Source organism: Mustela nigripes, chromosome 17, assembly GCF_022355385.1.
Source record: "Mustela nigripes isolate SB6536 chromosome 17, MUSNIG.SB6536, whole genome shotgun sequence".
Lineage (NCBI taxonomy): Eukaryota > Metazoa > Chordata > Mammalia > Carnivora > Mustelidae > Mustela > Mustela nigripes.
In genome coordinates, this window is record NC_081573.1 from 57,849,197 (window position 1) to 57,864,097 (window position 14,901).

The 14,901-nt window shown below is 48.8% G+C and overlaps 2 protein-coding genes across 3 annotated transcripts in view; one reads left to right on the forward strand and one right to left on the reverse strand.

The window, feature by feature from the left end:
- Positions 1 to 14,080, forward strand: part of MAP1LC3B (microtubule associated protein 1 light chain 3 beta) — an 18,084-nt gene extending 4,004 nt beyond the window's left edge. The window contains exons 2-5 of one of the 2 annotated variants that reach the window (XM_059383301.1): positions 3,842 to 3,897; positions 6,615 to 6,721; positions 7,482 to 7,652; positions 13,981 to 14,080. In XM_059383301.1, coding sequence (XP_059239284.1) covers positions 3,842 to 3,897; positions 6,615 to 6,721; positions 7,482 to 7,652; positions 13,981 to 14,056 — 410 coding nt within the window. In that variant the 3' untranslated portion in view covers positions 14,057 to 14,080. Of the gene's footprint in view, positions 1 to 3,841; positions 3,898 to 6,614; positions 6,722 to 7,481; positions 9,269 to 13,980 lie in introns of those variants that run through there. The other variant, XM_059383300.1, reaches the window with a different exon arrangement.
- A 252-nt stretch (positions 14,081 to 14,332) lies between these two features.
- Positions 14,333 to 14,901, reverse strand: part of ZCCHC14 (zinc finger CCHC-type containing 14) — a 51,464-nt gene continuing 50,895 nt past the window's right edge. Inside the window, exon 13 of the mRNA XM_059383298.1 lies at positions 14,333 to 14,421. Coding sequence (XP_059239281.1) covers positions 14,366 to 14,421 — 56 coding nt within the window. The 3' untranslated portion in view covers positions 14,333 to 14,365. The remainder of the gene's footprint in view (positions 14,422 to 14,901) is intronic.

A 14,901-nucleotide genomic window follows, 5' to 3' on the forward strand; every position in this document is an offset into this window, starting at 1 on the left:
CTCTCTCTCTGCCTGCCTCTCTGCCTACTTGTGATCTCTGTCTGTCAAATAAATAAATAAAATCTTTAAAAAAAAAAAAAAAAAAAAAAAAGACACCTTGGACTGCTTTCCTCCCGTAGGTTTGTAAGTCTTGCAAGGGTTGTCAGAGACAGGAGAAAAGGAGTCTAGGAAGTGTATCTTACACACGTTTGGACGAGTGTTTATTTCCATTGTACAACTTTAATTTGTTCATTAACCACCTTGGGTGTGCAGGGCTGAGCCCCTGGCAAATGCAGAGACAATCAGAAGCAGGTCCTGGCTGCCAGGGGCACACTGTTGGAGAAGACAAATAAATTAAGAAAACAACAACAAAACTTGAGTAAAAGAATTGCTCCTGTGAGCCTTTGATTTGTGTTGTTGGTAATGTTTTCACTAAATATACTGTCAGTCTCTGGAAGTAGGTGTCTGCTCGAAAGAGTGTGGCACAGGTGCACACCTTACTCGCTCGGTTACTCCGGGCTTACTACGGGGTTTTCACGCAGCTGGTCAGGATACTCAGGACAGTCCTGATGTCGTACCATGACTTCGGTATTACTTGATTTTATCTCAAGGAAGTAACTCGTTTCATACCTTGGGTTTTTCCACCTTTAATGAAAATAATGATTTTGTCTTTTTTGGGCCATATTTTGGGGATAAATCAGAATAAGCTTTTGATAACAGTACAGAAATTATAGATTCTGATTTGAAGCCTCACATCTAAACCCTGTTTTGCTTATTTCCTTTTCCACTTGCCAAAGCAAACCTGTGTCCTTGTATTAAAAAGAAACTCCCCCTTCTGTCTGAATGTTTCCACTTACCTTTTAGATTTATTAGGATAAGCTTTTTTTTTTTTTTTAAATTTGAGAGAGAGGGAGGGAGAGGGTGGGAATCTTAAGCAGATTCTGCGCCGAGTGCACACACTAACGGGGGCTCAGTCTCCTGATGCTGAAATTGTGACCAGGATGGAAATCAAGAGTCGGATGCCTAACCGACTGAGCCACCCAGGCGCCCCAGTTAGGAGAAGCTTTTATTTCTTTATTTTTAAAGATTTTATTTACACAAGTAGGCAGAGAGGCAGGCGGGGGGGGGGGGGGGGGGGGGGGGGGGGGGGGGGGGGGAGCGGGCTACTCACTGAGCAGAGAGCCTGATGTGGGGCTCCGTCCCAGGACCCCGAGATTATGACCTGAGCTGAAGGCAGAAGCTTAACCCACTGAGCCCCGCAGGTGCCCCTAGGAGAAGCTTTTAAGTGTGAAGCAGAGTCCAGGGTATATTAAGGAATTATCATTCATGTGCTAGAGTGAATTAACTGTGATTTCGTCTAATCTCTGAAATAAACGTCCTTGACAGAATGGAGAGTTTTGCTGTGAAGAGGGTTGATAGCGAAGTCTAGGTGGCATAGCACCTTTTCTTGGGGGGTAGGACAGACCTAGGGACTGGTCTCAAAGCTGAGAGGAGCCCTGCAGGGGAATCAGTGATACCCTCACAAATACTGAAGGATTTGAAGGATTACGCCACGGAAAAAATCCTCCTTCTCCTGGCTTTCTCTACTCTCCGGATTCTCCTAATCAGCTGCTTCACTTTGGACCCTGGAGTGGGGGTTTTTCAGAGTCATGCAATCAAGCTGGCTGTTCCACAATTGGAAAAAAAAAAAATTTTTTTTTAATTTTATTTTTTTAGTAATCCCTGCACACAGTGTGAGGCTGGAACTCGCAGCCCCGAGATCGAATGGATGACTCCTACAGTAACTCCCTTCTGATTCTGTCTGCCTGGTGATAGCCTCAGGTGCCGCCCTCCCCATCCCCCACGGCAAACACTGAGTGCGGTGCTTCTGACCAGCAGGCTGTCAATCAGAGGTTGCGTGACCCCCTCGTGTTAATGAGTGCTGCCCTGGCTCACAGGACAATTGTTTATTTGCTAGGTTACTCGCTTGTTACGAAGAATACTAAAGCACAGTAAAGCACACCGACGAACGGCCTGATGAAAGGTGCGTAGGGTGGGCTCGAGAGAGTCCTGCGCTCAGGAGCTTCTGTTCCTGGGCACTTTGGTATGTGCCGCTGTCCCAGCACCTCGAAGCCCCGAGTTCCATCCTTCTGATGGCGATTTCATCCCGTGGGCTGGACTGGTTAAAGCACTGGCCGTCGGGTATTCCTTCCTCCTCTGTGCCCCTTTCCCCTCCCTGGGGTTTGGGGGGGGTCTAAACATGTCAAACCCCAAGTCACTGTTCCTTCTCCATGGCAACCAGTCCCCCATCCTTAGGAGCTTTCCAGGAGTTACTGGATTTAACATAAACTCTGATATGGTTGGTTAGGGTTTGCCATGAACAAAAAGAGACGGCCCTTATCAGTACCACTCTTGGTATTTAGAAAATTCCAAGGGTTTTGGAAGCTCTGCCAGGACCAAGTACGTATTTTTTTGTTAGTGATCTCTCTGTTATGCATTGTGAACCACTAGGCTAAGCTTTCTGTTAACAGTAACTAAATTTATCTCTATTCTCACGTACCGAATAGGCCTGAGTTTGCGGTCTTCTTCTACAGCAGATTTGTTGGTGATTTTATCTTAGAGGCCAGTTTGGAAATGCTGGGTGGGCAGATGGAAATAGAAGCTGTATGCTTGTATTTGAACATGGGAGTTATGTCAGTCACTTTTATGAAGCGTGATACTAAGTGGTATTTTTTTTAGATCCAAAAAAATAGGCAATGGTAGCATATATTCATATAGATCATTATCTTTTTTTCTGAAGCCACCAGGACTTCTCAGGAAGTCCATGACATTGATCGTTCATATAAGTGATTATTCTAAGGGGAGGAGTACAGAGATAATCTCTCAAAAAAAGTATTCAGCAGCAGACTTTGTGCTTAAGACTTTTTGGATGGGGGGGCACCTGGGTGGCTCAGTGCGCTAAGCCTCTGCCTTCGGCTCAGGTCATGATCTCAGGGTCCTGGGATTGGGCCCCTGCATTGGACTCTCTGCTTCCTTTCTCTCTCTGCCTGCCTCTCTGCCCACTTGTGATCTCTGTCAAATAAATAAATAAAATCTTAAAAACAACAACAACTTCTTGGAGGCGGCAGGCATTGAGCAAAACTCGTTTTTGTTGTTGTTGTTGTTAAAGATTTTATTTATCAGAGAGAGATCACAAGCAGGGGGAGCAGGCGGTCCCCGCTAAGCAAGGAGCCTGCTGTGGGACTCAGTCCCAGGGTCCTGGGATGGTGACTGGAGTGGAAGGCAGGCACTTAAATGACTGAGCCACCCAGGCGACCCTGAGCAAAACGATTTAAAAGTCAAACAGAGCATTGTTCCCCACCCCCCATCTCTTCTGGGCAGTTTCTTTTCCAGTAAGCACTGTATCATTAAAAAGCAGGAAATCGTAAGAGAAAACCACGTTGAAGAGCGTATGTTTTATCTGAGATTCCTATACCAACTTAAACTTTGGAAAATTCACAAAATTGACAGGTTGTTGGAACCATGAGAGGAAAGATTGGTAACGCCATGCTGTTAATTTGCTGTTTACATTTGGCTGCAAGCTTGGGGTCCCAAACCCCTGAAACCAGGAGCTCTGTACTCTTGGTCTTGTGTCTTACCACCCACGAGAGCTGTGTCATCGCATGTTGGTTTACACGGAAATGGCATTTGACCTTAAATATCAGCTTGTGCCAGAAACGAAGTGCCAGTGTGTGGTTCCTCTCAGTTCGAGGGAACATGTCCTTACTGCTCTGCCATAGCTAGGGAGAGCTGAATTTAGATACAGAAACCACCAGCAAAAATGCAGGAAAGAAGCTACACTTTGGCCCTTAATAATGCCTGTGTCTCTTCCTTTTCGTTGCAGAACAAAGAGTAGAAGACGTCCGGCTTATCCGAGAGCAGCATCCTACCAAAATCCCAGTAGGTAGTCTCCAGCACCTGCGTTTCAGTCGTTGGTAATGTTCGCAGTGGACAGCACTGCTCAAGTCCTCCAGGACAGGGCCGCGGCGTGTGACCGTGGGACAGGTCTCCACAGAGCTCCTCAGATAAGGAACGCCCCGTGTCCGGTTCATGACCTAGTGTGGAGATGTCTGAACAGGCAGTTCTTTGACCTGCTCACATTCTGTGTCCTCCCGAGTCCGAGTCGGCTGCCTGAATGCTACACACAAGTCAGACGCATCCATCTGGGGGAACGGGGTGGAGGGGCTGGCACTGCTGGTGTTTCTTCGGTGGGAGGAAGCGGTCCGCTCTGCTAAAGGGAGGGGGACTGTGGTGGGAAAAGCAGCGTTCAGGACTGAAGTGGGACTGAACATTCCAGGCTCTGGGTGCCCCGCAGAGGCCTGCTATGCTTGGCTGCTTTGCAGAGACGGAGGAGAAACACTGCTCTTCCTTGTCCTGTGTGTGTGGCTCAGGTGCTTCCTGCTGTGCCCAGGCAGCAGCGCCTCTATCCCCAGTCTCTGCGGACAGACTCTAAAACGGTATCTGCTGAGGCGCCGGGTCTGGGAGCAGTGGGTAAGAGGAGCTTCCGGTTTCAGGTGGAGGCTGAGTTCAGGCCTTAGTTAGGTTCAGGGTTGCTGAGGGATGCTGAGCTCATTGCTGACATTCTGAAACGGGCTGCCACGTCCTAATCTGTAAGGTGGGAAGAGATTCCCACCCCACACAGTGTTGGAAAGATCAGCCTAGTTCTGCGTCCACGGTTGTTACCTTCTCGAAATGCCGCAGCCCACTCAGAAAGACACTCCACTGTTAGAAATTCTGTAGAAGCTTTCCCGTTTGGCTTTCTGACGTGTCCTCTCACATGGAACTGAGGAAAGAGAGAAGGTCCAGGGCTTAGGGCTGTAAGGGGCTCAGAGAGGAGAAGATGGGTCTGCCCAGCATTTCCCCAGCTGTAGAACTCTGCTGTAAGACAGGTCTCTGTTTTCCTTGGACAGCTTAGAAATTTCAGTCTTTCCTTATATTTGGGGTCAACATAGGGCCTGGGGGTTTTCCTCATTAAGTTTGTCTTCGCTTTTCGGTGCCGTTGGAAAAGCCCGGCAGTCTGCTAGGATTTGTTCTGCTTCTGCAGTCTCCTTTTGAAACGTGATTATCTGCGAACATTAGTGGCCCTCTTTTCTGCTGGCGGTTCAGGGGTTTGCAGAAATCACAGGCTTGTACTTCCATGGGTGCTTCTGGCCACTGAACAGCTTTAGAGGCACTCCTTACTAGGAATAGCACAGCCAGACGGAGAAGGCAGGGCAGCTCGCTGGCTCTCCAGACCCTGGTCTCCACTCCCCGAGGATGGCTTTGTCTTCTGCGATCCTGTCCGTAGCGCTTGACAAGGCACTTTTCAGGTCTAGCCAGATGCCTTACTTGGGACTTAACATGACTTCTCTCCCAAATTAAAGTTCGGGAAAAAGAAAAAATAACCGAAAAGTCAACCAGTCATTATACCGGGGATTGTTTTCACGGAGCTCAGCGGCACTGGAGAGTCAGGGACACCGGAGAGGGGAAGGAGGTGCCCAGGGCCATGTTGTCCTTTGTCTCAGGCTGCTGCCCGGTCTTCCTTTAGTGAATACGGTCTAAGGTCAGGAGATTCTCTTCTCTTTCTGCTTCTGCTCTTCCTGGGCCAGTAATGTAAGATTTCTGTATTGCCTCTGAGCTCTGATGCTGGTCACACCCAGGCAAAAGTAGTCCGTGTAGTGAATCCCCCTGCGGCTCCCATGTTCTGAACACACCCCATGGATAACAGCCCTTGGTCTTACTAAGGAAGGGAACGCGGTTTGATCTGGCCGTACAGAACCTTCTGCGGGCCCCATAGGGTGGAACAAGGTGCAGACGAGTACCTTCCCCTTTCCTAGAGAGACAGGATGCGAAGACTTCCCTCCTCTCAACTTGTCATTGTTGCGGTGAGCTGGAGAGTCGCTTCACCTGGAGAAGTGTCTCCGGTACTCCGTAACATGAGGAGGCACGGGCAGTCAACACCCCGGGGCCAGCGTTGATCGTGGCTAAGACGTAGAAGTTGTTTGTCCTCTGTGGAGAGGAAGTCTGGCAAGGAGCTCACGGGTTGGTTTCCGTTCCTGATGCAGAAGTATTTTTGTTCCCTGCATCGTGCAAGACTGACTCTCAAAACTCATCAAGGAAATACTAGGAGTATTTTGTCAAAATGAAAGGATCTTCAAGCCTTTCTGCACAGAGTTTGTCTCCAGAACCAGCTGATCGTTGTCTCTACTTACCAGATATTTACTCAGGACTTTTTCCACATCAGGCGGAGAAACCCGTCTCCTGTGAAAGCAGCGGGTGGACTGCGGAATCGCGGTTGCTCGTGCTTCGGAGACCGTGGCTCCGCAGCTGACATAGATCCAAGCTGGCTCCGGCATCTGCTTGTATTTCTCGGAGCAGTCAGTGTTTTCATGGCTCCAGATAACCGAGAACGCGGAGCAGCTCCTTTCAGCCCCTGCTCCCTTCCCTGGAGGCTGCCCCGTGAGGGTTGGGGGTGAACGATCGCTCTTCGCAGGAGATCTGTGGGGAACTGGCACGTGCTGTTTCGGTCTCAGACCCCACTTGGTGTGTGCCGGCTCTGACACAGAAGTGTCTCCTCTCTTCGTTGTTCACGGTTGCTAACGGTTATGTTAAAATCTCTCCTCCGGCTGCTTGTCCAGGTGATCATCGAGCGGTACAAGGGGGAGAAGCAGCTTCCTGTCCTGGACAAGACCAAGTTCCTTGTTCCCGACCATGTCAACATGAGTGAGCTCATCAAGATCATTAGGTACTTAAACACTGTTTTCCTGTTTCTTTGGGTGACTTACAGATAGAGCTCCAGTTCCCACGAACATCTCTGCAAGCTTAATAAAACCTAAAGACGTTTCCTTCCTGTCTGAGTTCTTCTCTCATCTGCTGGATCTCCTGTCCCTCTGATTTTTTTCATCATCACATCTAGTGTAGATGCTTTTTTTTTTCCCCAAGATTTTTATTTATTTGACAGAGAGCACAAGTAGGCAGAGCCGTAGCAAAGAGAGAGAAGCAGGCTCCCAGCTGAGCAGAGAGCCCGATGTGGGGCTCCATCCCAGGACCCTGGGATCATGACCTGAGCCAGAGGCAGAGGCGTAACTGCCTGAGCCTCCCAGACGCCCCCTAGATAAGTTTTGTATGGCAAAACTAGTAAAAGACAATGCAGACTTGGTAGAATCGTAATAAAGAGTTTGTAAATTATAGTTTGAGCTCTTTCTCTCGTTGGACAGTCGGGGCTGTTCCGGGAGCATACTGATCTAAAGCTGGCCCGCGGGTCACAGTAAGGACAATGTAAGCATTCCCACTACTACCGGTCACAACGTGATGCTAGAAATGTCCTGCGCTTTATGAGAAGTTGTAGCTCCGACAGTCAGTCTGTAGGCGTAGGCATTATTTTGCCAGAAGCAGCATTTCCAGAAGCTTTGTACTTTTGTATCAAAGGGGGTATGTGATGTTTTTACATTTCCCTTTTGCAAATTGACATCCTGGTGTCTGTTCACGTTGTCTTCTTACAACAGGAGGCGCTTACAGCTCAACGCTAATCAGGCCTTCTTCCTGTTAGTGAATGGACACAGCATGGTGAGTGTGTCCACACCGATTTCTGAAGTGTACGAAAGTGAGAAGGACGAAGACGGGTTCCTGTATATGGTATACGCCTCTCAGGAGACATTTGGAGTGAAATCGTCTGTGTAAGACTAGAAAAATGCATCTGTTCTTGAAATTTTTTAAACCCTTACCAAGGAAAAAAAGGGGGGGGGATATTAGCAACTGAGGGTTGATCAGATCATCCAGACAGTAGTGTTCCTGCCTAGGAGTTTTAGGAAGTTGTTTTGTACCACAAGCAGAAAAACTGAGCTCGGTGAGCACATCCAGCTTTGGAAAACTCTATTATTTAACCTAGGCTGTTTTGTTTTCAAATTTAGAAGTTTAAAAATAAAACACTTTGCATTCTAAGTTGCCAATAAAACAGACCTTCACATTATTTTAATGCTCTTCCCCTATTAGGAGCCTGTACTTAAGCCTTCAGAGGCGCATTGTTGACTAGGCTCACAGACCCAGCGGACGTGCTGTGAGGGTTTCTGTTGAACGGGGAAGTACCTGTGAGAGGATCTGTGGGCGCGTGGTCCTGCCTCCCCCACCCCCACCCCCACCCCCACCCCCACCCAGTGGGCCATGGTCGTGGGCAAAAAGCAGGGAAAGCGGGGCAGGAAATCGCGGACCGCCGGCCCGGGCTCCCGCTCCTAGCGCGCGCCCGAGCTCTTGTTCTCGCCGCGCCGGCAAACTCCTTTTCTTTTCCAGACGGGAACGGAGAAAAGCGCCACTGCTTAGTACGAACCTTGAATCCTTTAAAATTTTGGTCTAGTTTCTCAGAGCGCCCAGCGAAGGAAGGTGCGGCGTTTCTCCCGGTTTGTGGGGTCTCTCTGAAGTCCGACCGCCGCCTCGTCCGTAAGGGGACCAGCGGTTCTGTCCGTTTCGTTCTTAGGACAGTGGCGGCCACCAGTGCCGGCCACCGCGGGCCGGACGGAAGCGCTCGCGGCCAGACGCACGCCCTCTACCTTTTGGCCTAAAGCTGTAGATGACCCGTGTTCTGTGTTAAGTGTGTGTGTGACTCTTATTAATTACCGCGTGTTAAGTGTGTGACTCTTACTAAGTTTCCGCGGGTTAAGAGTATTTCCGTTGTCCTCGCGGGTCGTCCCGCCGCCGGGCGCATGTCAGACGAAACCAGCAGCAAAAGCAGACCGAGCGTTCTTCTCAGACAGTGAGTGTCGGGCGGCAGACCTCGTCCGAGTTCAGCTGGAATAACCGGCGCTCCCTGCGGCCTGCGCGGGGCCCGAGTCCCGTCTCCGGGAGGAGCACAGAGCGCCCGCGGACCGCTTCCGACTGGGCCGCAGCGGGTCGCGCCTCGGCTTGTGTACCTCGGCGTGCGCGGCGCACCTGCTCCCGTCCGTGGACGTCACTTCCTCACGGAGCGGGGGAAGCCGCAGTCCTGCCCGTGCGCACTCGACCCCCGACCTTCCCGCTGCATGCGTCTGTCCGCGTGGCTCCCCCGGAACACGTGTGCTTCCACAGTATGTGCACTCCGCGCCGGCCTGTCTTGTTAGATTGTACACATCATTCTAGCTTACGTTCTTGGAACTGCTGTGTGACCAGTAAGATTCCTAGAAGAAATCCTGCTTTTTAAAAACACAAGTACCTTGCAGGGAGGGGTGCCTTCTACCCCACTTCAGTGGGTGGTCACTAGGCTCTCTGAACCAAGTACATTTTTAATGAACTAAGGTGAATAAAGGCACAGCTAAAAACGGTCTTCAAGCTCAGTTTAATGGGTCCGTGTCGGATGCGTGCCACGCCGTGTACCATCTGTGCTACCCCACGCCAGGTGGTGCGGGCGGGCAGGGGCCGGGAGGGGCAGGGGCACTCACCTCTGAAGGTCTCTGCTTTGTCCCAGGCACCTTCCTCACCTTGGTCAAGGTTCTGCCAGCTGGTCTGGTCTTTGCATAAGTAAATTCTCCTGAGAACTAAAAGACGTGGCACAAAGTGAGCGGACGGCTGTGGGACCTGGGTGTTTCGTGGGAATAAGCGACTTGAAAACCGCCACGCTGTGGCGGGGAAAGATAGAGACGTCGGCTGAGTGGCCAGCATCACTCGCTGGGAAAACTCCACGCGTTCCCAGTTTAAGCAGGCACTTCAGCTGTCCGTGGGAGCACGTGGGGGCAAGACGAGGTGTTCTGCTTCCCCGAGTCTGCAGCTCTGGTGTGCGTGGCCCCCATCCTCAGAGGCCTGGCCTGACCAAACAGCACGTCATGGGGGCTGCAAGAACATTTCCCTCTGGGTAGCCCCAGGCCCGACCAGAGGCGCTGGGGACCTCGGCGGGGGAGGGGTGGGGGGTTGGGGTTGGGGTTGGGGGAGGTACCAGGTTTCTCCTTCTGGTGTCTGGCAGGGCTCATGAGAACACCGTGGTCCTGCGCCAGCTTTCGCTCACTGGACCACCACCATCCCAAATCGCGAGGGGACAGAGCTTTAAGTGCCCGGGCATGTTCATACCACGTGGACCGTGTGTCTGGAAACATGCCAGAGAAACTTCACACCAGTTTGTGCCAAATCTTGACTTCCTACGGAACCTCGAGCTGGAACATCCCAAATCAAGAGTTAATGTTTCTGGTCATAGCAAGGATATCTTCTAAAACCAGGGAAACTTGACAGAGAATGGATTTAAAACCATCCATCTCTCTTGCCAAGTGGAGAAGGCAGAAAGGGCTTGCAGATCCCGATCTGGCGATTTATTTGAAAGGACATGTGCTTCATACTCTAGGAGATAAAGACCTAATAAAATGAAACCGCTTTTTTAAATTTTTATTTTCAGTACATTAAATTTACTCATAAAAACATTCTAAAAATGTACAATTTTTCCTTTTTAACAAAGTATAATAAAACATAAAAACTTCAAAAACAATACTTAACATTTACAATTCAAAATCAAATTAGCAGAATATTAAATATTTACAAAACTATATCTTTTAAAAATATTTATAAAGTTACATGCAATTTTGTAGAATTGACATAAAAGAATGGCTCAAAAATGGGAGAATTTTCCTTCATTCCTAAAAAGAAAATCTGTCCAAGATTAGCTGTGAAGATTCTCGAGTACACGAGGTCTCTGGTTTCAGTATCAAAGCCTTCATCTTTGTGCATGTAAGAACTTAATGCATGTGAGAGGCTTTTAAAATCCCCGGGACCGACGGATGAGCCACACTGAGCTCCCCTCCCCCAAGAACAGTGTAGTCAAGTTGACCTTTGGCCTCAACCAGCAAGTATGTGGTTTTGTGAGTGTTGACTAAATTCGTTCAAGAACCTCAGGATTTTGCAAACTGAGCCTCTTCAGAACCCATGGCTTTAAACGTCCCCTGACTCATTCTTTGGGAGTCATCTGCACTTTGAAAAGGACATCCGCCTGCTCGGGTTCCACAGGCCCATCCATGCTCTGGGAGGGACACGGTTTCCCTTACCATCCGTAAGACTCAATACATACGCCATCGCTAACCAGTACGTAAAACTAGCAAGGCATCAAAGAACCCACCACAGAAGCAGGAAGAGTACAAAATGACAGAGTGAGGGGGACGCAGCCCGATTCCACTGGGCCAGCACTCCCCAGCAACACTGGAGCGAGCCCAGAGCAAGCCTCGGTCCGATCCAGATGGATCAGATCGGCCGGTGCCCCTGCGGGGACGCGCCGCAGCAGCTGTGGGACGCTGGGCGGGGTTGCTACCGGGCCTCCGTGCCCCCGCACGGTGTAGTGCAAACTAGCTACAGTGACTTCTAAATAGTGAATTAAAACACTGAACCTACTAGCTACTATATTCACAAGCCGACTCCTGTCATCGGGAGATCACAGATGACGCTGGTTGGTGGTGGTGGTTTTTCATACCCAATCACACATACCGGCTTCGAAGAAAGGAATTTTGTCGTCGTCGTCGTAAGTGCTAGCTCCCATCTCCTCGGTGCTCTTCAGCAATGACAAGTGTTAACACTGAAACGCGTTTCCAATTTTCAATATTACCATGAAATAAAAATTAGAAAAGAAGGTAGAAAACTGAGTGTGTGCTTAAAAAAAAAAAAGATTCAATAGTTCTTTTATCCCAACATCGTATTCCACTTCCATCTGTACATTCCACTTCCCCCATTCTTGGAGACGAGAAAACGGGGATAGAAACTTTGATATAGGACAGACGACACAGAGCAAAGTGGCTGTGCCCCACCTACCGGCTGCTACAGCCTTTGCCAACTGAGCCCATGATCTCAGGGAAAGGACTATGTAGTTGAAAGGGTCAGTCGGATCTGTGTTTCTAAAAAGATGAGGACATCTGAGGAAATGCAAAATTGCTCTTCAGGCTTACGGACTTTGGTTGCTTTTGGAGAGAAATTTATCAGAGATGACGCTGCCAGCAAACATTCCCAAGTCCAAGCGTTCACCTGGGAAGAGTCCCACGGATGCGCAGCTGGAGGCTTTGTGTCCCGTGTATCTCCCGTTCACGCTTCTCAGTTCTCACCTTGGAATGGCCTCACTGGCGACATCACACCGCACATGCACGTTCAAAGACAAGTGGGAATTTTGCTAAGACCTTTGATGACTGGAACGCAGCCGCACAATGTCTGGACTTATTCACCTCCATCTGAATGTCCTACTTGGAATCGAAGCTCCTATTTTAATTTTTTGTTTTTTGTTGTATGGAACACACTAAGCTCTAATATTTATCAAAATAGTCATCAGGGTAACAACAGACACTTCCATTCCCCGATACTGACCACTAAAACAGAAACCCTAAATATGATTTTTTTTTCTTTTGTTATGAGACAGTTTTCAACAATTTCACTGTGTTGAAATAGGATTTATTTAAAATATTTCTTTGTTTAAAAAACCAAAAAATTTAAAAGTTTGGCTTTCAGCACATGTCCAGGCCACCATAACGGCCTTCAGAAATATTAAAATCGTAAACATCAGTGGACACTCCCAAGTCTTCCTTTAACATCATATGACAAGTTCCAGGCTCCTACTCTTTAAGGCAAAGTTGTGTCAGTTCTCGTTATTTTGACATTTTGTAGTGTTTATAATTAAGAGATCAATGTAACATTCCCCAAAAAAGTTGTTGTAAGCATCACCATCACTTCAAAACTGTATGTAATACTGTGTACCAGGAAGAGAGAGAAGCATACAGAGGTCTGTCAATTCTGCATTGCATAGAAATGAAACTCTACTAAAATAAAGCTCTAAAAAATTCTACCAAAAGCCTTAAAAAAAAAAAAAAAAAAAAAGTTAACAACTCTGCTCTAGTTTCCCTCCAGCCAGGAAAGTGATCATAAAATTTGAAGCCTCACATCACAGAGCCTCAAATTCTAGGGTATTCTTTTGATTTACACCAATTAGGCATGAGGCTGATTGTCCCATTTTAAGAAAAGTCTGAATATTACTACATTTCTCTGTTTTAAATAAAGATTCAACTGCGAAATCCCTGGGCAAGGCCTTACCAATCAACATTTTAATACTGAAGGCTTTAGTGTTTAAAGCAATAATATTTGATCAGAAAATTCCCTTTTAGCTTTAAAGGTTTAAGTCCCTAAATTTTGGACCAAGAAGCTTTCATGGTCATGGGATGAAACAGAGCTATATGGTGAGGCCTGATCTCCCACTTCGGATAAAACTAGACTTCTGCAGATCTTGGAGCTCTGTCCTGTTGGTGTGGGCTCTTTCAGAGTCTTACCACTTTTCTATTGTAGTTTTCAGGTAATTTTTAGAGAACTAACCACTAATACACAGCCTAATACAAAAGAAGTTGACAGGAGAACATTTCAAATCTTTTGCTCGTAATGATAGGACTGTATCACTGTTGAAATGTTTGTCTCGAGTGTGAATCCGTTATCAGTAAGCCTCGGGGTCCTTGGGAGATCCGTGTGGAGAGGAAGAACTTGCCAACTTTGCTAAGGGCGTGTAGCAACCCTCAGAGCCAGCTCACGAAGGCCGAGCGGTCACCGTGTCTCTGCGAGAGCTTCGTCGCGGTGGACGGCGACAGGACTTCAAGCTATGCAGGGCCGGGAACGAAGGGATTCTCAAGGCTTTGACAACTAGGGACTCTCTGGGACTTGGACCCTTAGACGTTAAGTTGTTGCGAGTAACTATTTCTACTTAATAACGTAGTTTAAATTTATTTGCAGGGAAAAAAAATTAAAGACTTGAAACTGCTACGAGTGTCTTAAGGAGGGAAGGAAATGCTAAAATCTCTGTTGTGTCCCAGTCACGTAGCCTGCTGGTGCCGACTCCTTAAAAACGGGTTCTCTGAGTGTCTTGCACTGACTGGTCTCGGGGAGTCTGTCTCCCAGAACGGCAGAGAGTGACGTCTTTTACATTCTTCGGTAGTGCAATCCGGAAAAAACCCAGAGAGATTAGTGTCCAACCACTTGAGGAACAAAACAAAACAAATAACAAAAAAACAAAACAAAACAAAGGCGACATTTTCCCTCACGCAGGGGTATCAAGAGTCCGACCGCTGGAACTCCGCGCGGAGCGCTCCGACCTGCAGGTCTCGGTTCCGATCTTGCGTAGCTGCCCGGGAATTCGTGTGAGCCTGGAAGGACCGACGGCGGCAATGCTCCTTGGGACACGGAGGTCTCGCATCGCAGCCACGGCGGAGACCCCGACCAGGCGAGTCCTGACGTCAAGCTCCAATCTAGGATTTTGGCAATAAAACTGAGTTTGATGCACTCCTACGCTAGGTTTTCTACCCAGTCTAGTAAAGTAAAGCACCTTTGGATTAAAAATATTAAGCTCAACAGCAACTAGACTTCTCAGTTTTGTATTTAAGTTTCCTTATGTCTCCATGGCTTAATAGTGTTCTGTTGCCAGAGAAAAGTATCAGTCTGTGGAGTCCAGACTTTCTGCTGGAGGGGCATATTTCAACCTAAAAGTACCTAGAGAGAGGGGAAAAGAGACCAGAGTTGAATCACTGCGACCACCGAGCTGCCCAAAGCTCCTGCTGGAGTCTGTCCACAGGCAGGCGCGGCAAGTCCGGACTCCCTGTCAGACCCTCTCCCCGCTCCTCACTCCCGCCCCCAAAACTAAGCCGTACAGGTGGATCAGCCTCGGGGGTAACACGGCCGGTCCCTGGGCCACTTCTCTTTTGCTTCCAGAGCTCGGCCGGGCAGGGGGCTGGGGAGGCCTGACCCTCGCCAGAGGCCTGGGCTGACGGGTCCGGGAGCCGGCCACGCGGTGAGCACACGGATGCCCGCCCCAGCTGCCACCAGAGCTGGCTCGCCTCGAAGGCTCTCTGGCTGACCACATGCACAGGCGGGTTGTGGAACCCCAAGTCTGGGGCAACCATCAAACATCTCCAGAGCCCAGGTGACTACCCCAGGCCGCGCCCTGAGTACCACGGAGCTGGCAGAGACGCC